The sequence below is a fragment of the Zalophus californianus genome, chromosome 9 (assembly GCF_009762305.2).
Source record: "Zalophus californianus isolate mZalCal1 chromosome 9, mZalCal1.pri.v2, whole genome shotgun sequence".
Classification (NCBI taxonomy): domain Eukaryota; kingdom Metazoa; phylum Chordata; class Mammalia; order Carnivora; family Otariidae; genus Zalophus; species Zalophus californianus.
Window position 1 is genome coordinate 74,735,709 of NC_045603.1, and position 22,182 is coordinate 74,757,890.

The 22,182-nt window shown below is 34.4% G+C and overlaps 1 protein-coding gene across 2 annotated transcripts in view; it reads left to right on the forward strand.

The window, feature by feature from the left end:
- SYT10 (synaptotagmin 10) overlaps nt 1–16,007 on the forward strand; it is a 67,580-nt gene extending 51,573 nt beyond the window's left edge. Inside the window, exons 4-7 of one of the 2 annotated variants that reach the window (XM_027595641.2) lie at nt 855–975; nt 3,915–4,086; nt 6,658–6,787; nt 9,776–16,007. In XM_027595641.2, coding sequence (XP_027451442.1) covers nt 855–975; nt 3,915–4,086; nt 6,658–6,787; nt 9,776–9,847 — 495 coding nt within the window. In that variant the 3' untranslated portion in view covers nt 9,848–16,007. Of the gene's footprint in view, nt 1–854; nt 976–3,914; nt 4,087–6,657; nt 6,788–8,783; nt 8,997–9,775 lie in introns of those variants that run through there. The other variant, XM_027595639.1, reaches the window with a different exon arrangement.
- Nucleotides 16,008–22,182: the final 6,175 nt, after the last annotated feature.

Consider the following 22,182-nt stretch of genomic DNA (forward strand, 5'->3'; position numbering starts at 1 on the left):
TCTCTCAAATAAATAAATAAAATCTTTTTTAAAAAAAAGAAAAGAAAGACAGGATCCCAATCACACGGAGCCTTATATGTGTGACCATGTGATGCACTGTCCAAACCAAAGACATATTCAAGAATTGAAGGGGATGTCCCTACTAATTATACCAGGACAATGGGTATAAACCCAGAATTTCTCATATATACCAAGATTTATAGTTACCCTGCTAATATGCCAGGAGTTTGAATTTTATTCCAGAATAATTGCGAGCCCTTAGATGGTTTTAAGCAGGAGAGTGAAATAACTTGATTTGCATTTCATAAGTAATCATTTTGGCTGCTTCTGAGATGGATCAACTTTAGAGACTCATAATGTGATCCTGAGAAGTGATATTAGCTTGAATGGTATGAATAGAGCTGAAAAGGCAGTCACTAATTTGGGATCTATTTTGTAGACAGTGTAGACAAGACATGGGTTGGATATGTAGGGGTGAGGGAAAGAGAAGAATAAAAGCACCTGCTGGGCTCTGGCTCCTGCCTCTGGTGAATGAAGACATCCTTTCCTGGGTTTTGGAAGGACTGACAGAGGAATTGGTTTCAGAAGATGGGAGTGAGTGGAATGAGAAGTCTGGTTTTGACCATATTAAGTTTGAGATTTCTGTTAAAAATACAAGTGGAGCTGGAATATACTTTCTTTTCTTACTCTGTTTAGAACAGCTTTCTGGCAATATTATCTGTATCCTTAATAAAACAATGTGGAATGACATTCAAATATTCTACTGAAGTGATTTTTCACTTAGCCTCTTCAATTATATCTTGTTTTCACTATCTGGTGTTTGAAATTGCTAACATTACCAATTGCCTTTCTAGGAAAGTATAGATCTGGGTGAAATCATGTTCTCCCTTTGTTATTTGCCAACTGCTGGACGTATGACATTGACGGTCATCAAGTGCAGAAATCTGAAGGCTATGGACATCACTGGCTCATCAGGTATGTACACAGTTGGCTAGTGGGTCAAGGGTACATTCCAAATAAAACATTTCCTGTATCCAAAATTATATATGGCTATTGAATTTGAGTTCATTTGTTTATAGTGGCGTATTAATATCAAAATAGAAAAAGAAATTACCAAAGTACTCCAAATCACCTCTTGTGTTTACATTATCATTACAAAATTTTTAAAAGATGTTATCAAATAGATTGACTATGAACTTGGATTTTTATTTCTTTCTCTACCAATTTTGTTCTCAAAAATTCATAATTTACCAATCACTGCCCTACTTCTAACTAGTCAGTTGCTTATAAAAAAAATCCTTGACTTCAAGCTTGCATTACCCTACAAGTATGGAAACACACGTAGACTGAATTTATCTCCCTCACCTGATCTGCAGAGAAATAACAAGTTTCCAAGGCCATCATTTGCATTTGCATTCTTACCACCTTTCAAAATAAAAATTTGGGCAAGTGTAGAGACTGAAAGAAATAATAAAGTAAAGGAATGCTTCTTGAAGTTTCTTAAAGACGTTCTTGGAGGAAATTTCTCTTTCTGTGCTAATTTTGATGAAAAGGTAAAGCCACATCATGCTCCTTTATCCCTTCGTTTATATCACTACAGTCTGGAGGGGTGTGTATTAACTTAACATGTGAACTCTGGCACAGCCCTACAGCAGAAAAAATGATCAGGACAGAGGAGGGAGGTCAGTAAGCATTTGTCAGATTAAACAAATAAAAATGGTAGTGGAGATACAGGAAAGGATGACATGGGGAAAGGAATCTATACCTTTGTGGTTCTTCAGAACAAAGAAATAAATTAAATTTGTATTACAAAAAGCATGAGAGAACTCTAAGTTCTAGTGTAGAAAGGGCTCCAAGATATACTAAGTGAATAAAAAAAAGTGAGGTGCAAAAATAAATATGGATATCATGCCCCTTTCTGTGTAAGAATGGGGAGTGTTACAATATATATTTATCTTGTTACTCTTTGCAAAAAGAAATAGAATGACACAGGAAAACTAGGGGTGGAGAGAGACATGTGGGAACAGATGGGTGGGAGCCTCCTCATTGTAGGTCGTTCTCTATCATCTTCACTTTTGAACTGTTTTGTGAATAATTTTTTCATTTTTCAAAATTTGCAACACATCATTGATATATAGGTAGAAAGAAAGTAAATTCCACATTTATTTTGGTGAAAAAGTCTTGGGTCAGTAAATGTTGAAGATTTTAAGCAGTGTACTTAAATTTAAGCATTTAAGCAAATTATTGTTTATCCTACTCTTTCCACCATATATCAAAAGAGATCAAATTTTGAGACAAGCAGACAGCATCAAAGTTGTAATTAAGTGCAAGATTACTTTTTGTTTATATGAAGTTTTCATGGGAGGAGTGCCTGCTCTGAGAACACCACCTCATTAATTCTCACAAGAGGTTTGTGAATCAACTAAGGAACCAGTAAATTATCCTTGTCACTGGTGGAAAAATGTTGTCAGAGATATGATGGGGGTGGCAGGGAATAAATATGCCTTGTTCCCATCGTTAATGAGAGGTCTAGGCCTGGGGCCTCATACACAAAAGAGTATCACAGAAGTGAGTTTCTTCCTTAGAACATACTGCCTATTATTAAAAAATTGAGAAGTAAATGGGAAACAACCATTGAACATTGCCATTTTACTTTGTTTTCCTTTACTTACCCTATTTCTAGCCAGAAAATATATTTTTGCTCCTTGATGGAAATGCTAATGAAATATACAGATACATTTTTCTATTAAAAGGCATAAATTCAAGTAAATTTATACTGCCATGATTTTGGCTTATTCTAAGGAAATGAGACTTATTACTACATTGGTGGAAAGAGGGAGAAAGATGCGGTGGTGCTACTGTTGGAGGGCCACCAGAATGAATGGGGAAAAATAAATGAACGTAGAGCAGGCACTGACTGTTTTAACCAGCTAGCGTTCTCGCCCCAGTGCCAACACCCCCTCCCAAAGCCATGCCTCCTTCTTGTAAAAAGGGACAAAAGTAAGGCTTTTATAGAAACTTTCGTATAATACTGCATAATTTTCTGTAATACTGTAACAGTTTTCCTACTTAAGGTGGGAGAAGTAAAAATAGAGATCAGTCAACTGGGGCAGAACTTGTTAAACATTTATTTGACCCTTTGGCCCATAAAAATATACGCCCACTAATTTTTTCCCTTTCAAGTCGGCATCATATAGACAATGTCATATCAAGAACCTTCCTTGAGAACATCTTTAAACCAAATATTACCTTTTTTACTGTATATTAGTGTTTATAATTAAACACAATGTATTTAATATATTTGTAGTGATCATTTCTTCAGCCTGAGCCCCTTATCAAGCACCAACACTATGACTGTAAAATGTAACTTCTTATTTTAGTACCTTTCCAACAACTGAGGAAAATTCTAACTTCTACTCATTGTGGTTACACACACACACACACACGCACACACACACACACACACACACATATGCACTAGATACAATGTTACTCTTTCACAAATTTTAGTCTTCTTATCCTAAATCATTTTGAAGGAAATTAACTTTAAGGCAATTATACTTACTTGTTAGGATTACATTCCCTAGAAATCACTTTTAACAAAACGTGTCTTCAAATAGCTGTGACTAGAAGACGTTATTATAGTTCTGCACTGGCTCTTGATAGACTAGTAGGTTTTCTCTGTTGTATTAAAAACAGATAAAGTTAGTGCTTTTTTGGTTCATTCAAGATAAATTCTTACATTTAAAAGAAAGTGTTAGTCTATTGCCTCTAAATAAGTCATTTGAATTTAAAACTGATAACACTAAAAGGCTTAATATACTACTTTTTTTATTTAGTAGCAATTAACTACAGTTTTATTTATACTTTGTACTAGTACTTTCATTTTAATGAAATTACCTTACCATTTCTAGATCCTTATGTCAAAGTGTCTCTGATGTGTGAGGGCCGAAGATTAAAAAAGAGGAAAACAACTACAAAGAAAAATACTCTAAACCCTGTGTACAATGAGGCCATTATTTTCGATATCCCTCCAGAGAACGTGGACCAGGTCAGCCTCTCCATTGCGGTCATGGATTACGATAGGTATGTACATGTATTTCTCATTCACTGAAGAACAGCCATGTTTAGTCATATGCAGAGCAAATTCAACTTTCCAGGTTATTTACTGCTCCAACAGTTTTAATTTAAAATGGAAGAGGAAAAAATTATTCATTCACAATTCATTTTTCCCATATTATAATATTTATTTTTTCGTTTCCAAAAGAAGTCATTCTTAAGTGAAGAACAGGACACCGGAGGCTGGTGAAAGAGTAGTGCAGAAGTAATATGGAACCCATTACAGAAAGCACTATAGTGACGTCTTTTTACAGTAACAACAAAGTACAATCAATGGAGTTTGTTTTCCCAGCTGGGCTGGAATATGAATATCATAATTCTTACCCAAGGGCAAGTTATATAATCTCTTTGGGATTCACTTTTCCCATTTGTAAGACATTAGCATAATACAGAACCATTAACAGTGAGTATTAAGGGTGGAAGGTGAATAATGGCCATAGGGACACAGCCTTGATGCCTTCACATCAATCTTAAAATGTGCTTTGTAGGTAATTCTTTCAGCTCACACCTTTTGAGTCCAGTCTTTCATAAAATAAATTGCAAACTCCCAGTTGCAGCTCTGACGTTTCTTCCTGCTTCAGCTCCAGCTTCACTCTCCCACTCTTGCCTTGTTGAAACGTCACCCTGCTCTGTGATCTCATCCCACCCAGGCTTCACAACCCTGCTCAAGTCACCCCTTCTGTGTCTTTCTCAGCTAACCAACCTCTTCTTCCTCTGAACTCTTGTCCCACTAAAGGTTCACATCTCTTATTTGGCCCTTGTTATATACTTTGTATTGTTTTACCTTTTACATTTATAAACCTTTTGGAAAGGTATACTGTTATGTTTAACCTACAAAATTATCAGCATAGAGACATTGTTCTACTATGTTTATTTGTTCTAATGTATTCAAAAGGAGTGCTTCATTTTATGGTATCATGAAAATAGTAGTAACCAGGACCCTATAACCTAGAGAAATTAATATGCTATTCTCTGGCTCAGAGCTAGAAAACGAAGCACTAAGAAGTGAAATGATTTATACCATCTATTTGCAATTAGTTTATATCACAGTTTGGAAAAAAAAGTCACTATTTAGAGAGAGAAAAGTCTTGAATTAGTTAAAATTTCAAATTCTAAAAATGTTGCAGGGTTTTCATCAGAAGCCCTTGTTCTGCTTTCCAAAAAAGTATTCCTATTGATTTTTCACAGTGATTGCAGATAAATACAACAGAGCATTTGTCATGCAGACAATTTCAGGGAAATGGATCTTGACAATATACAGAACAGAAAGATTTTAAAAATTATTCCCAAAAATATGCTTGTTTGGGGGCGCCTGGGTGGCTCAGTCAGTTAAGCATCTGCCTTCGGCTCAGGTCATGATCCCAGGGTCCTGGGAGGGAGCCCCACATCGGGCTCCCTGCTCCACAGGAAGCCTGCTTCTCCTTCTCCTCCCTGCTCCTGCTCTCTCTCACTATCTCTGTCTCTCTCTCAAATAAATAATAAATAAAATCTTTTTAAAAATATGCTTGTTTGGGAAACTTCATATGGAAGAAACAACTTACTAAACATTCATATCTATATCAGTGACAGGAAAAAAGTAATGAAAGGTCCTAAAATCATCTCAAAAGTGTCCTTAGAGAAGTCTGTCAAAAGCACGCTGCAGAAATGCCTTTAAATTATATTCCATTCTTGAGAAGAAACTTAGCACATGCACACTTGAGTCAACTGTCTTGATTCAGATCCTGCCTCTGCCTCTTACTGTGTAGAGGTGGGTCCCTTAACTTCTGGGTGTTTAGTTTCTTTAGCCGTAAAATGAGGTGATGATAATGATACTGATGGTCATGGTGTGAGAATTAAGTGATTCAGTACATTTACATTACTTATGACAGTGTCTGGCACATAATAAGCTCTCAAAATTATTAAGTATCATTGTTATTTTGATTTGTTGCTGTGAAAACAGGACAGGAATAAAAAATAGCAATGTTGTGCAGTATGCTCTGGTGCTGTGCAGTAATAAATCAAATCCATAGTACTGAAGATAGCCCTACCCTGTTTAACTGTAGTACAAGTAGTGACATATGCTGATATGTCACATAGAGTCAATTGAATACGGTCATTTATACAAGAAGTGGGTATTGAGCTCTTGGTAAGAAACCTAAGCATCATTATAAAACACTAAGCCTTGTGGAAAAAAACAAGATGTGATTTATATCACTTAAAGTTAATAGTAGTGCTGCTAAAAAGGAAACTCAACAATATAGGTAAGGAGCAGCCGGCATTTCTCATTCAGTTTTTTTGTAAAATGTGCTCAAGTTACAGAGAACTAAAATGGTTTGTGTGTGCTCCTTTTACAAATTCATATTTGAATTGAGATCCTGTGTAGGAAATTTTGTTTACTTAAGATTTTTAATTTGACCTACAGTAGTTTAACCTGCAGGATCATTTGGAACCTATCATAAAATCTAGTGTTTAAATCACGTTTAAAATTCTGCTAAGCTGTGTGAAACTCCATTTATCTTTGAATGTTGGAATGAAAGTGTAATATTCTCCAAATCGTAGGGTAGGACACAATGAGGTCATAGGAGTGTGTAGAACAGGCCTGGACGCTGAAGGTCTTGGGCGAGACCATTGGAATGAGATGCTGGCCTATCACCGAAAACCAATAACACATTGGCACCCCTTGCTGGAGGTATGCTGTGGTTCCCGGGCATCTACTCTCTTTTTTTTTTTATCTCTTATGCCTTGTATATTATTTATCTGCTAACATTCATCTGTCATTTTATATATTCACCTATTTTTTTTAAACATTGCTCTTACTTCCATCCCACATACTCTTTCATCCCAGTATTCAAAGTTCTGTGTGCCTTGTAGGATTTTAGAAACCACTAAATTTTCTGGGTTTGATATTCCTTTGGACAGTAAGCTCATAAAAATTGCAAGTCTGTCATTTTCTTTGTATAGCCTGAAAACTTGTATCGATGAGTGATAGAGCAGTCAAGTAAATTCATTACTAACTGGAAACTGAATTTTGCTGCTTCTCTTTTGTGAAAACAGCCACCTCACCTAAACTTTCCTAGAATCCCTAAATAGAAGTACTATCTTCTAATACAACTCCTCTATGTAAAGGGACAGGTATATCTCCCAATACTCTGGGCAGTAAGTAAAAGTGCTCACAGATTTTTAAAATATCGAGACATCAGCTTGCCCAGGTTCAAAGCCTGGCTCTGCTGTGTGACTACATTTGGAGATCTTTGGGCAAGTTCCTGTAACCTCTGTACACTTCTGCTGTTAGTTTGTAATAGTAGCAAACTCAAAGAGTAAAACTAAATAAAATGCCAAATTTTAAGTGCTTAGCATGGAGTTTGACATAATGTTAGCTCTGATTATAACTACTATTAATAGTTATATTAACCAGAGGTATCAACACCAGTTTCTGTCAGGATTTTTAACCTTTAAGTTAGTGGTCAGTCTACCTGATACACCGAATGTTGCTAGATGGAATGACTTTCTTTCCCAAAGATGATTGCTGGAGACTCTTGAAGAGTCACAAAGTCTTTTATGTGACCTGATTGAGAAGTAATGCAGGTTGACAAAAGGACGTGGGGTAGATGATGGAATTTCTGCAATTCGATTAAAAGAATAGTTATGATGGGGCGCCTGGGTGGCTCAGTTGGTTAAGCGACTGCCTTCGGCTCAGGTCATGATCCCGGAGTCCCGGGATCGAGTCCCACATCGGGCTCCCTGCTCAGCGGGGGGTCTGCTTCTCCCTCTGACCCTCTTCCCTCTCATGCTCTCTGTCTCTCAAATAAATAAATAAAATCTTTAAAAAAAATTAGCTTAAAAAAAAAAAAGAATAGTTATGATGGCCACATAGTAAGTGAAGAAGGCACTGCCATCTGTTCATGTTCTCCTTCTTGTTCTGGCTTTAAGCACTGGCTTAAATGAAAGAGGCAGCACAGTTTAATTAACTAAATGTCAGTGGACCCAGGTTCTTTTCAGCTTAGTCACAAAAATGTGACCTTGGCTGTGTTACCCAGTACATTATAGGGAAAATTGGATGAACACTGTATGAACACTGCATGGTCAGTCAACAGAGGTGAGATATTCTCATGGATAAGATATCTGTTTATATATATTAATGTTCTGACTCTTTATCTCACTTCGTTTAATGTAAATCATAAAAGACACACATACACAAACATGAATGCCCATTCACACAGCACTTTCCCCTAGAGTGCTTCAGAAGTACAAATAGATGTATTCAGCAAGTCTTGGGAAAGTTGGGTTTCATGTCAGCGGTGTGTGTTGTCTAAAGTATAAAGTATACTCTACTTATTATACAATCACTATCCTTTTCCTGCTTCTCATCTTGCTTTCAATTAAAGTTTGAAAAGCGACTATTAATTCTAAGACTCTAGACATGAGAGTAAAGTTTGCCGGGCACAGAATCACACTGAAAAGTGATGTGGGATCTAATCCTTGCTCCTCTGGCTGTCTAATCCTGAGCAGATCACTTGTTCCGTCTACAGCTGGATTTCTCCATATTTAATGAACATAGAAATGCATGTCCCTACAGACTTCACAGGAATTATGTAAGGAGAAAAGAGATAATGTGAACAAGAACTTTTCACTAATGAAAAGACAGGGGTGGTATATTATATTATAATTACTTATGACTGTTACAGAAGCAGCTATACATTTATCTGGTGAAGAGGAGCTCTGGAATAGGCATATGTTTGTGTCTCAAGACATGTCAACACTTTTCAGTCATTGTAGGACATACAGGAAGAACAAGCTACATATGGGCCTCAGAAGAAGATCCCAGATATTTTTCTAGCAGCTGAGTATCAGAGGACAAACGGGACTAAAAGACTATGTAAATGTACTTTGTCTAGCAAGTAGCTCCTTTTTTCCAACTCCTGCACCTACATTCATTGGTCAAACAGAATATATGGACTAGAGACCTAAGAACTGGCTGGATTTTGCATTTTGGGAAAGTGGTGAGTGTATAATCATATGTTTTATTGCCAAAGAAAGGATTAAAATGAGAAGGGAACAATTATTTGAAAACCAGGTAAGTTGGTGGGACAGAGACTAAAGCATCATTTAGAAAATCTGGTGACTTGTACCTTGTCAAAAGTTTATCCCATTGTAACTGAACTTTTTAAATACGCATAATATTTAGGGACCATGAGAAATTTTTCATCAACACTCATAGCTCCCATTAGCCAAAGTCAGTCCCTCTTGTCTCATCATTTGCCCCTGTAAAAATCACCTCCTGCCTTAGAGCAAGTGCAGTGCGGTCTCTTGTGCCTTGAGCCTTCTTGCTCTTACCTAGCAGTCACCCCCCCACTACCACAAACCATTAATTATTTGACAGTAAGAATTAAAAGCCTATCATCAAATGTGAAAGGAGTCTGCAGTCATGAATAGTTGTGTGTGCAGTGCTGTGGTGCTTGCCAGTTGCATCATGCTCTGCCTACATCTCCATGAGACGCCTGTGCCCCATCACGCTGCCTGAGAAGGTGAGTTCTAGAGGGTAGGGGGAATTATGTCCATCTTCTCTTCAGAGACATGCATAGCATGGGTGAATATGCACTATTAAAAGGTAGCGGCAAGTACCCACTTTATTATTTTTTTGCACTAGATCATGCCTTATGAAATTATTGTCTTTCAGTTACCTGGCCGAGCAACCAGTTTTGATAGTCAAGGATCCTGTCCATCACCCAAACCACCTTCCACACCATAATGCCTCCAAAATAAAGACCATTATAATAAGGAACCAGGACTCTGTGCTCATCAGATCAGAAAAAGAGTGGAAGGTTTGATTTCCTCATTTAAAATATATCTTGATAATGAACAAACTTGACATATAATTTTTCATTTACTTTTTTTGTCTGTTCATTAACTTTGGACATCTTGATATATTTTACTTGAATACAAATATACCTTACTTGCATAAGGCATTTTATTCTTCATGTCATATGCCTGTTAGCACAAAGAGTGTTTTCATTAAGTTGCAATTCTTTGCATAAGTAAAGAAATGCGTTCCTTTAAAAGAATCTGTATTTATCTAAAATTAAATATAGTTTATGCTGCTGTTGTATAAAGTAGCACATGTCACGTATGTATGGTTTTGATCTTGTTACAACAATGTTAATCTCTAGTTGTGTAGATGGTTCCATATAAACTTTAATGGAAATTTTGAACTTAACTTACACAGCATTAAATCCTTGGGCAAATTAGTGTTACTTATCTGATAATATATTCTTTCATTCTCAGCAAATTACATCCTCAGTGAGGTTTGGCTCTGCTAAACTCAGAACTTGTTTCTCAAGCTCATTCTTTAAAACATACAGATAATGTTATAATTTAAAGAACAATTTTGAGTTAAATTTAAGAAGTAATACTTAGCATCTGGAAAATGGAGGTTGAACCATTTGGGCTACCATTTTATACTGTCTTAATGTTATTACATTAGTTCAAACATCTGTTGAACTGTTAACTGATACTTTAAAAATTCTAATACTCTTTATCTCAAATGTAGCATTAGTATCCCTAATGAATAGAATCAGAAATTGTTTATTTTTTAAGTGTTTGTAAGGTTCTCAAGTACTCTGACATGTATATTTTGTGACATGAAACTATCATGTAGATCCCTATTTCTGACAGAACATACTAACAGACACCAAAGGGACAATAAATGTCTGTGCTCATTGTCAATTAGATTGTACATAGTAATGGTGACTTTTAAACCCAATCAGAAACTAATCACTAGAATTGGTTATTTTCCTAAAGAAGGGATGACTTATTTTTCAGAAAATTACATAAATATACCATAAATAACATAACTTCCACATTTAATAAAAATAAAAATAATTCTAAAGGCCAAGACACATAGTCCTTTCATGAAAGGATCAAGGATCAGGCCAGGAGTTGTAAAAACTATGCAAGTGTTTTTACATGACAGGACTTTCTTTTAAATCAGGTCAACTTTTTATTGTCTCCTTCATTTCTGGGCCCTATCAGAAGGTATCCATATTGAATGACCCCAATCTTATTTTTGAGATATATATACTATGGATAGTGCATATTTCAAGATTATCCTAAGATAGAAGGTTAAAAGAACAACAACCAAAAAAAGAGCAGGAAAATCTGTACTTAGAATATAAAAACATATTCATCAGAATGAGAAAATTTTATCAGCAGTTATAAAATTTTGATTTTAGTAAAATTTCTTATTTCTAAATATTAAAAATTTAAAAGCTGTGAAATTTTGTTTGTGGCATCTCTCGTATGATGGCATTACTGTTAATTAAGATGTAAATATTTTACACTTTAACACCTTAAAGGCAAACACAGTTCCCTAAAATTTTTCAAGAATGCCTGTATCATCCTAGTAAAAGCAAGTATTTCTAGATAGCATTAGCTGACAGAAAATAATAGAAGGAAACTGTTTGAAAATACCTATCTACCTTATGAAGCCTAAAAGAACCATTTGCTATAGACAGTCTGACTGAAGATGACATTTCCATTTTGGAATTCTTTGTTTTACTAGGAAATAAAAATTGTCAAATGGGAAGACAAGTTATACTCTTAATAAAATGACATTTTTGCAGACAGATGTTTTATTAGTAGATATAGCTGCAGCTTACAATTAGGTAGCAACTATATTTCCTGAGCATAATAATTATTTTCATCTGAAAACATATTTTAAGGACTTTGTATGCATTCTTAGAAACTCTTGCTTTTCTTTGCCTCCTATGGAGAAAAAGCCAATGCTTCTGATGAAAAATACAAACAACCAGCCAAACAGGAGACTTTACTATGGGGATTATGGATTAAAATATGAATATGTTTTTAAGGTAATTTTTAAAAACTGTTTCATAGGGACTAGAATAAGCTCATCATGCCCAATATTTGTTGATCCTGTGAGGGAGATGAAGGAGAAACAACCACAACTTTTTCATGCAATGCATGAGGGAGGTGTACCCTCCTATCCATAAAGTGTGATCATTTCAGAGGATATTTTATGTTATAAAGACATAATCTTACCACTTTCAATACAACACACCCTCATTCTCTACACAGACACATCCATGCAAACCTATATTATCCTCCTCCTGTGTGTGATTGAAGAAGGAATGTTTTTAATTTCAGTATTTAAAATAAATTTTGATGTTATAGATATCCACCACTAATTTGTGTGGGACGACACATTTTGATGAGAGCACTGACCCATTCTAAAGTCGAAGTTTAGGTATATAATGAACACCTAATTTCAGGGACTATTCAGGGACTTGTCAAACCTAAGTCTAGGGAAAAGGAGCAAGTCTTGATTCATTATGTAACAATACTAATGTTCTTTTTGGTTTTTTAATTTTATTTATTTATTTATTTGTGTATTTTACCCGATTCACTAAGTAATCAGGGGAATGAGGAAATTTAATATGAAAAGTATGCTAATGTTTGAGGAGTGTACAATCTTCTCAGAAAAATCTGAATGGATGCTTTTTTTTTTTTTACAGTGGTTTCTTAATAATATGTTTCTTGACAGTTTTAATTTTGTTAGGCTAGCCGTTCTGGAATTTTGTTTCACATGTAAAAACTCATGATATTAATATAGTCACAATTCAGTAAAAAATATCATTATGACTATGCCAGGGAACTAGAGACGGGAATGCAGAGCCAAGCATCCACTTTCTTATGCAGTTTTGGGGAGTGTGTGCATGTTCTAGTTACTGCAGGGAGATCACAACTGATCAATACTGACTCAGGTTTTAGATAAAAGCAAATATTTGAACCTATTTGATTGTGATAATTAACTGGCATTTCCACCTGTGTTTATTTTTATATAATGTTTATTATTTTAAAATTTTGCAGACTCAATAAGGAACTATCAATCTCATAAGACTTTAACTTAATAATTGCTTTAAAAATGAAAAAGCCAAACTTTCACTCCCTTCTCAGCTTTTGCTATCCATAAAACAGAATATAACTTATTTCAGAATGAGTTCTCAAAAGAGCCAAAGGCTATTAATAATAAAGGGACACAAAATCTTAACTTTGAACACATGGTCATTTCTTTACCTCTTTAAAAAGAGTACTTGATGTTAACTAAGTAGATATATTTTCATGGAATGCAGTTCCATCTGATTATTTCTTGCCACCTTTGTTGTGATTATTACCAGATAATTTAATTACCTGATAATTGAAACAAAACAAAACAAAGAAAGAGTTGATAAGGAGTTAAGAAAGTCATTCAACCTCTACTAAATCTAAAGAAAATGTGGAGATCTCTTTTCTTCACAACTTTTCTTGAAGCAGCTCTGGTTGTTCTGATGTACTTTAATTGATCTAAACTTCTATAGTTTTTAGGCTAAGAATGTATTGCTGCCAGTAAGAGATGATGCAAAAGCACAGAAAGTAAATAATTTAAAGTGAAAGTCTACATAACTAGATGGTAGTTAAACACAGATTTTAAAGCACATAGAAATAAAGATTTTGAATGCAAAATCGAAATCTCCTTTGTACCACCTTTAACTTCTAGTGTAAGGTAAATCCTCTAATACTGCTTAAAAAAACCCATGACACAGAATTTTAATAGTTCCTCAGTGACATGGCTCAGGATATGATTCATCTGAACCTACTAAGACTCATTCTTTAAAAGAAAATAGTGAGTTTATATTTTACATAGGAAACAAGCTGATTAAACGAAATTCTGTTTCCAATGTATTACTTAGCGATGCTCTTTAAGGTAAGAATTTTCTATTTCATTAAAAGACTTTTCCTATATTTCCTCAGTTTTATGTTAATCAGCGTGAATGGTAATTTAATAAAAGTTGCATTGGCGGGGTGCCTGGGTGGCTCACTTGTTAAGCGTCTGCCTTCTGCTCAGGTCATTACCCCAGGGTCCTGGGATCGAGCCCCGCGTTGGGCTCTCTGCTCAGCGGGAAGCCTGCTTCTTCCTCTCCCTCTGCCCCTGCTTCTGTTCCCTCTCCTGCTGTCTCTCTCTCTGTGTCAAATAAATAAATATTTTTTTATAAAAGATGCATTGGTAATACTTGTCATCTTCCATTAACAGTTAACCAAAAAGATGTCTATTTGAACGGTGGCAGTAAATTAATATTCAGTTCAAGTGTTTTCTTATCAAAGTAAAAAGGCATTTTCGTTTCACCCTGTTCATCAGGAAGGTGGGTAACCAGGGTTGGATTTGATGGCATGACAATATCATGCTATAGAAACTTAAGAAAGTGCTAAATTAAGGGCTGAGGTGAGGTTTAAGGATTTATTGAATGCAAACATTTTGAATACTAGAAATGGTGACTGAAAAAATAAGTAGGTGTTTAAGAGACAAGATAGGCTTCTTTATGCTTGAAATGATTTAAATACACTCCTACAAGGAGGAATTGATTAGAATAATTTTATTTTTATCTACACTGAAACACTGGAAATGACTTGCTATCGATAGATCTAGAGGTACAGATAGTATTTATATGGAAATGTTTTCATCTCCAACTGACAATAATAACCCTCTCCATAAGTCATAAGAACCCTCTCCAAAGAGGTCATAAGAACCCTCTCCAAAGAGCAAACTATGTCTGATCTTATGAAAGGGTAAAAATAGGTCATTTTTTTCAGAAATTTTGTTGCGATTTACATCTGCTGTGCATAGAATCCCTATTTACTGTACAGGGTGGTGGATTTCAATTATTCAATTTCATATTTTTGTTCCCTCAAAAACAATTTAATGCATACAAAGCATATTATAGAAATGAATGAAAAATTATTAAGAGAAGTAAGTCTCAATGTTGGATGGTTAATGCATTGGATTTTTGTTTTTGTTATCTATTTCAAAACTTTTTTTTCCCCCAGTCTGACCATCAATACAGAGAATTATGTTTGGCAATAATTTTGCTGTAGAATAAAGTTTGTGAACCAAAACAACAACAACAAAAACAGTATAATCCTTAAGGCTGTGGACAAGCTAGCCACAGAATTGGTCTCTATAAATATTGCATGATTTACTCTCTTTGCACTATCTGTATCTACTCTATATAGATCATTTTGTGGGTTCTATTGTTTTTCCTTAAAAAGACCCTTTAAGCTTTCCATTTAAAAGACAGTAATCCCCAGTATGAATAGCTTCATAAATTCTATCACTGTATAAGAATGAAGTAGGTGAACCAACTTTAATATACAAAACATTTGCATTTATAGTTTTTTATAGAGTCCAACCCAAGTTCATGTCATTTGCATTGACTTTCTATTGACCCTTCCAACTGAGAGAAGTGATGGGGTTCATTGGCAGTATATGGGTAAGTTATGGAACACAGTGAAGTGAGACCTTCTTCCAGAATGAAGAATCAAGAGGTCAAAATAGAAAAGAGCTGCCTCACATTGTAAATGTGATGATTCAACCAACAAATAGTCCATGATATTTGCCAATTATTTAAACTGCCAGAAAACACAAACATTTTTCATTCACAAATGATATTGAATAATTTAGATCCATCATATTTGATCTTTTTTGGTATCCTTCAGTCATTGTTCATAAGGTGACTTTTTAACTGGTTTGTGATGTAATACGTAGCCATTGTTCAAATCAATATCCTTGACTTCCGCATTATAGAGCAGAAATTTTAAAATCTTTTGAAATTCGTGTTTCGGGTTTTTGTACATGGTAACCAGCCATTTGTGAAACTTGACCACATATAATTGTATTACTTAGAACAAATGTTTTGCAACCACCTTTAAAAGATGTTATACATTTCAGTATTTTTACAATGTCTTCTTTAGAATGTGTGGGAACATATTTGTCAGGTTCAGATGAATTATGTAACAATGAAACCTCAAAGCTGTTATGAAGTCTACAGTTTATGATTACTTTTGTAAAAGAAAATTGAAAAGCACTTGAAATATAATTTTACGGTTTCATATGTATTTTGAAAAATAAATAGAGTGATTATAAATTATTTTTGTCTTTGAAGAAAATACCTTTTTAAGATTTAATTTTGAGACCTTTGCATTGCTAAGTTTTACTTTAGTAGTCATTGTTTTTGCCGCTCATTAGAGAGCCGTGTGATGCATCTATCAATAATTCATTAACACGAGCAACTGAATGTATCTTAAAAATCTCATTTAATACACACCATTTTTTTGCAAAACTTAATTTAACGTCCTGGATTATTTCCATCAAGGAGTAATGAAACAATCATTAATCAAATGTTAATACTACCTACACATGTTAGCTACGTTTTTTTCATCTGCAAAAAGTCCCTATAAATAGCAAATGATCCAGTAGCTGGAATATACCAGTTATTTTGTTCATTTGCTTCTGTTTTTCTTCAGATTTTCAAAATGATTTTCTTAAGGAACATTGGTGTCACAACTAGTCTTGGGCGGTCAACACAACACGTGAATCAAAGGAAATCATGATCATTGATAAACCAGATGTGCTATACTAGAATCATCACTTTAAAAAAAAAAAAAACAGCTTATAAGAAGAAGCAAGTAAATAAATCTGGATAGAATGCAAGATAGTTAGTGATCTGACCTGTCTGGCCTTACTTAAGTTTCTACACCCAAAAAGTGTGCAGCACCTAAATGAAATCCAAATTGCTTCTGAAAAAAGCAATTAAATGTCTACTTTTAAAGATTGTTTTTGTTAGTATTTCCAAATATCTCCTCAACAAATGTTTATATTTCTATCCACACTGATTTAAAATTTACACTTCCACTAACAATATAGGATAGTTTCTAAGTACCCTAGTCAGTACTTGGTAGTGTTATTATTCAAATCTTTGCCAATTTGAACATGACAAAGATGATATCTCTTCAGTGTTTTAATTTGTATTTCTTTTTTTCTAGTGTTATTGATCACTTTTCATATGTATTGATTAGAAATTTGGATTTCATTGTTTAAGACTTTTCCCATTCTTCTATTAAATTTCTTCCTTACTGATTTTTAGAGGTTGTTATCCCATTTTTTAATGCATACAAATTCTTCATATGATCACATCTTAAACATAGCTCCATTCTGCTAACCAGAAGGCATGATAATTAGGTTATGATCATATAGGCAACTTATACAATATATATGATGAAAAATATACATTAAAAAATATATATGAGAAATATAAAGCAAACTGCAATCAAAAGTTAGCATCTCTTGAAAAGCATGAGTTGTTATCTTGACAATTTGGGCTGTCACCACCAATGTATCTGACAAATTGAAAGCATCCAATTCATGGGTAAGCTATTTAAAATTCCTTTGTGTGCAAGATTTGAACAGTTTTGATTCTCTCCACTCTTATAAAATAATACAATAGGAATATATATCCATTAATTTCTACAGAGAATAAAACCAAAAATCTGAATAGTAACCACAAATAGGACACTTGACAGTTTCTGGTTTTTTAACCCACTTTTCCTCCAAATGGAAAAAATCATCCAAAGTTCCAAATATGACTATGAATTATGTGAACAGAATCAATTCCCACTTTGAATGCACTTAGTGAGTTTAATTGTTAGCTTGTATGCATTTTCATGAGCAATTTTTTGAGTGTGAATTTTCAGAACGAATAAGACTGAACATTTTATCTTAAATGGGAAGCTACACCTTAGTCAGAGATGGGAAATCAAATCAGAACATAAAGGAACTAACATGTAAGAATCATACTGAGAACACAAAACACAAACTGGCCACCAAATTGCACAATTCCTGAGGGTATTGATCACACTGTAGTGTATGTAAATGGTGCCTCCTGAAGCACACGAATCTAACCAACTTAAATTAGTGAACAACGGAGAAGCAGTACTTAAAAGCCATAGAGTTACCTCAACCAGAAGCTATAACTGAAAGCGAGGGTGAAGAATTAAAGGAGAGATTTTTGTTGTGTTTTGTTTCAAATTGGGCATATTGCCTAAAACACACAGCTCATGTACTATGCACCAAGCACTGTGCTCACTGCATACCTTATCCCTAATTTATACAAAATCCCTATGAAGTATTATTATGACCTTTTTCAAATGGAGAAATTGAGGTTCAGATCAATTAAGTGGATATACATAATATTTAATGGTAGAGCACAGCTTTGAACAAATGGTTAAGCCCCAAGTCTGGGCTTTTATTCTCTACATGTCATGAAATATAAAAGCTCATATTTATGCAATTTAAAAATTTTTTCATGGATGCTGTTTCTTTTTTTTCTTTTTTCACACATGCTGTTTCTTGGTCCTTACCACAAAGCGTGTGAGTTTTATCACTCCCATTTCCCAAAGATGGTGTTTGTGATTGAGAGAGGTTAAATGAAAGCTCGAAGTCATGAAGTAGATGGTGGGGCCAGGCCTCAAATCTAGGTCTCTGGCCCTCAAACTGCATGCACAATTTATTAGCTGATGCTTTCTCAGTAGAACACAACACTAAACATGCTATGAAACAAAGGAGAATTTACTGGCTTTTTTTTGCCTCTGTAGGTAAATCACAAAGATGAAAGATATAGAAACTTCATTGACTCTTACTTTACTCATCTATAAATTGAGATCAGTTTTGTCTGCTTGATCTACTGATTAGTTAATGTATATGTCATTTTTATAATGTGTAAACCATTATGCAAATAGTAGGTACTGGTTTTTGTCACCAATACCATTCCTATCATTAATGCCTAATGTCTATGGATGGAATAGATATTTGTAAGAGCCATAAGCTGGGTGTACATGCAGATCAAGTTGCTAAATAGAAGGGAGGAGATACCAAATTGACCTTGACCTTACAGAAAAGGGCAAAGAAGGGAAGAGAAAGAGCATGGTAAAAAGCTTAGGTCCTATAAGATCCTGCTAATCATATCTCATTTTTAAATTATTTTTCCATTGCCACTATTCTAGTTCAAGCCATGAAACCTCTTTTCTGAGTTTTATAAATCTTGCTAATTGTTTTAAAAACCTCCAGACTCTCATAGAAGTCACTCTCTACTGCCTAGTGCCACCTCTAGGAAATATATCTTTGTACATCCCATATCCTTACACAAAAACCCTAAATGAATCTTAAAGGAGAAAAGAATGGTATTGGAACATCTGGAAATTCAGTTTAAAAATAATAATTTGAAAACCTACTTCATATCATACATAAAAGTTAATTTCAGACATATTGGACCTAATTGTAAGTCTTAAGCCTATAAATCTTCTGAAAGACCAAGCAGTATATCTTCATGACCTTGGGGTAGGCACACTTGGCTAAAACTTTCTAGTTTCTTAGAAATAGCCCAAGACAATTATGAAATGTCTTAAAAATGGAAAGATATAAATTCCCTCCAAATTGATAAGCAACTCAAAGTTTCAAAGCCACTCTAATCAGAACCCAAATGAGGTTTTTTTTATTTTAATAGAACTTGATGTAAATGTGTTTAGAAAAGTAAAGGTCTATGAACAGTCATATTGCTGAAATAGAAGGAGGAAGAGCTGAGACTTACTCTAAAAATATCATGGCTTATTCTGAAGGTAATAGTGATTAAAACAGTGTGACAATAGTGCAAGGTTAGACAAATTGGCAAAACAAATTGAGCAAAAACATGTCAAGTAGATGTGGAAATTAGATATGTGACAGAGGACATACTAGATTGTGGGAAGAATGGAGCTATTTTTTAATAATTACACTTGTAAGAATGGTTATTCATAGGGAAAAATGAGTCCACATACTAAATTCAACTTCAAATGACATTAAATGTCAAAAACTTTCAAAATTTTATTGTAGAGTATAAATATTTTAGAGACAGAAATGGTTTCTTAAGCTAAAAAATATGCTTGACATTTTTTAAAAAGACCAATAAATCATATTACATTTAATTTGATACCAAAAGCAAAGGCAACAAAAGCAAAAATAAATGGGACTACACTAACTAAAAATTTCTGCACAGCCAAGAAAAGCATCAACAAAATGAAAAGGCAACCTACTGAATGAGAGAAAATATTTGCAAGTCAGAAATCTGATAAGGGGTCAATATCCAAAATATATAAAGAACTCTTCTGACTCAATAACTGTAGAACAATCTAATTAAAAATTGGGCAGAGGAACTGAACAGACATTTTTCCAAAAAGGACATTAAAATAACCAACAGACACATGAAAAGATACTCAACATCACTACTCATCAGGGAAATGCAAATCAAAACCACAATGAGCTGTCACCTTACACTATTAGAATGGCTATTATCAAAAAGATAAGAAATAACAAGTGTTGGCAAGGATGTGGAGAAAAGGGAACTCTCCAGCACCACTGGTGGGAATGTAAATTGGGACAGCTACTATGGAAAACAGTCTGGAGGTTCCTCAAATATCAAAAATAGAACTACCAGCGGCTCCTGGGTGGCTCGGTCAATTGAGCATCTGACCTGGTTTTGGCTCAGGTTGTGATCATATGGGTCATGGGATCGAGCCCCGCATCAGGCTCTCTGCTCAAGGGGGAGTCTGCTTGAGATTCTCTGCCCTGCTTCACTGCCGCATTCGTGTGAGCTATCTCTCAAATAAATGAATCTTAAAAAAAAAAAATAGAACTACCATATGATGCGGCATTTCCACTTCTGGGAACATATGCAAAGAAAATGAAAACACTAACTTGCAAAGGTATCTGCACTCACCCCCCTCCATGTTCATTTCAGCATTATTTACAATAGCCAAGATATGGAAACAACCTAAGTGCCCATCAATAGATGAATGGATAAAGAAAATGTGAACTATATATGCAATGGAATATTAGTCATTAAAAAGAATGAAATCTTGCCACTTACTGTAACAACATGGATGGACCTCGAGGGCATTATGTGAAGTGAAATAAGTCAGACCAAGAAAGACAAACACTATTATGATCTCATTATGTGTGGAATCTTAAAAAAAAAAAAAAAAAAACTACTCAGCTCATAGATACGAAGAACAGATTGGCGGCTGCCAGAGGTGGCGGGGCGGCGGGGGGGGGGAGAAGGAGTTGGGGGAGGGGGTTGTGGTGTGAAATTGGTGAAGAGAGGCAAAAGATACAAACTTCCACTTATAAAATAAATAAGTTATGGGTTTGTAATGTACATCATGGCAACTATAGTTAATAATACTGTATTGAATATTTGAAAGTTCTCAAGAGTACAGATTTTAAAAGTTCTCATAACAAGAACAAAAAATGCTGTAACAATGTATGGTGAAAGATGTTAATTAGACTTACTGTTGTGATCATTTCACAAATATCAAGTCATTATGTTGTACACCTGAAACTAATAAAATGTCAATTATACCTCAATTTTAAAAAAACTTAATTTGTCATTATCAAAAAACACCTTTAAAAAGTGAGAAGGAAGCTCAAATTGGGAATAAGATATTTACAACACTTATGATTAACAAAGGGTTAGTAGCAAGTTATATGAAAAAATCTTACAAATCAATAAGAGCTTAAATAACCTAATTTAAAATTTAAAACATGAAAACCATGAAAGGTATTTTAAGGAGGAGGAGAAAATGCATATGGGCAATAAACATACAAAGAGATGTTCCATCTTATTAGTCAAGGAAATACAAATCAATATTTTTAACTGACAAACTCACAAAGTCTAACAATACCAACTCTAAAAAGGTGGTGACTAATAGGATTCCTAATACATTTTGTATAGGGGAGTAATATTTGGAAATATCTATTAAACACCCACATACCCAGGATGGAGCAATTCCACCCCTGAGTATAACCCAGAGAAACCTTTACTCATGTGGATTTAGTAGAGAGGTACAAGAATTTTCACAGAAACACTGTACAAATAGGAGGCATAAAAGCAAGAAATGACCCATATGCCTATAGAAAGGGTGCTGGATAAAGGAAGTATGGTATATTCAACAACAAAATATTACAGAGCAGTGAAATCACTAAATTATTTCTACCTATGACATGGATAAATTTTAGTAACAAAATGTTGACTGAAAACACAACTCTGAAGAAGTTATGTATACACCTTTATATAATTTTTTAATCTCTAAAGAATATTGTAACATTGCAAACAAAAACTACTCACAAACTAACTTAAGAGAATAAAATAGAATAAAAACTGTGATAAC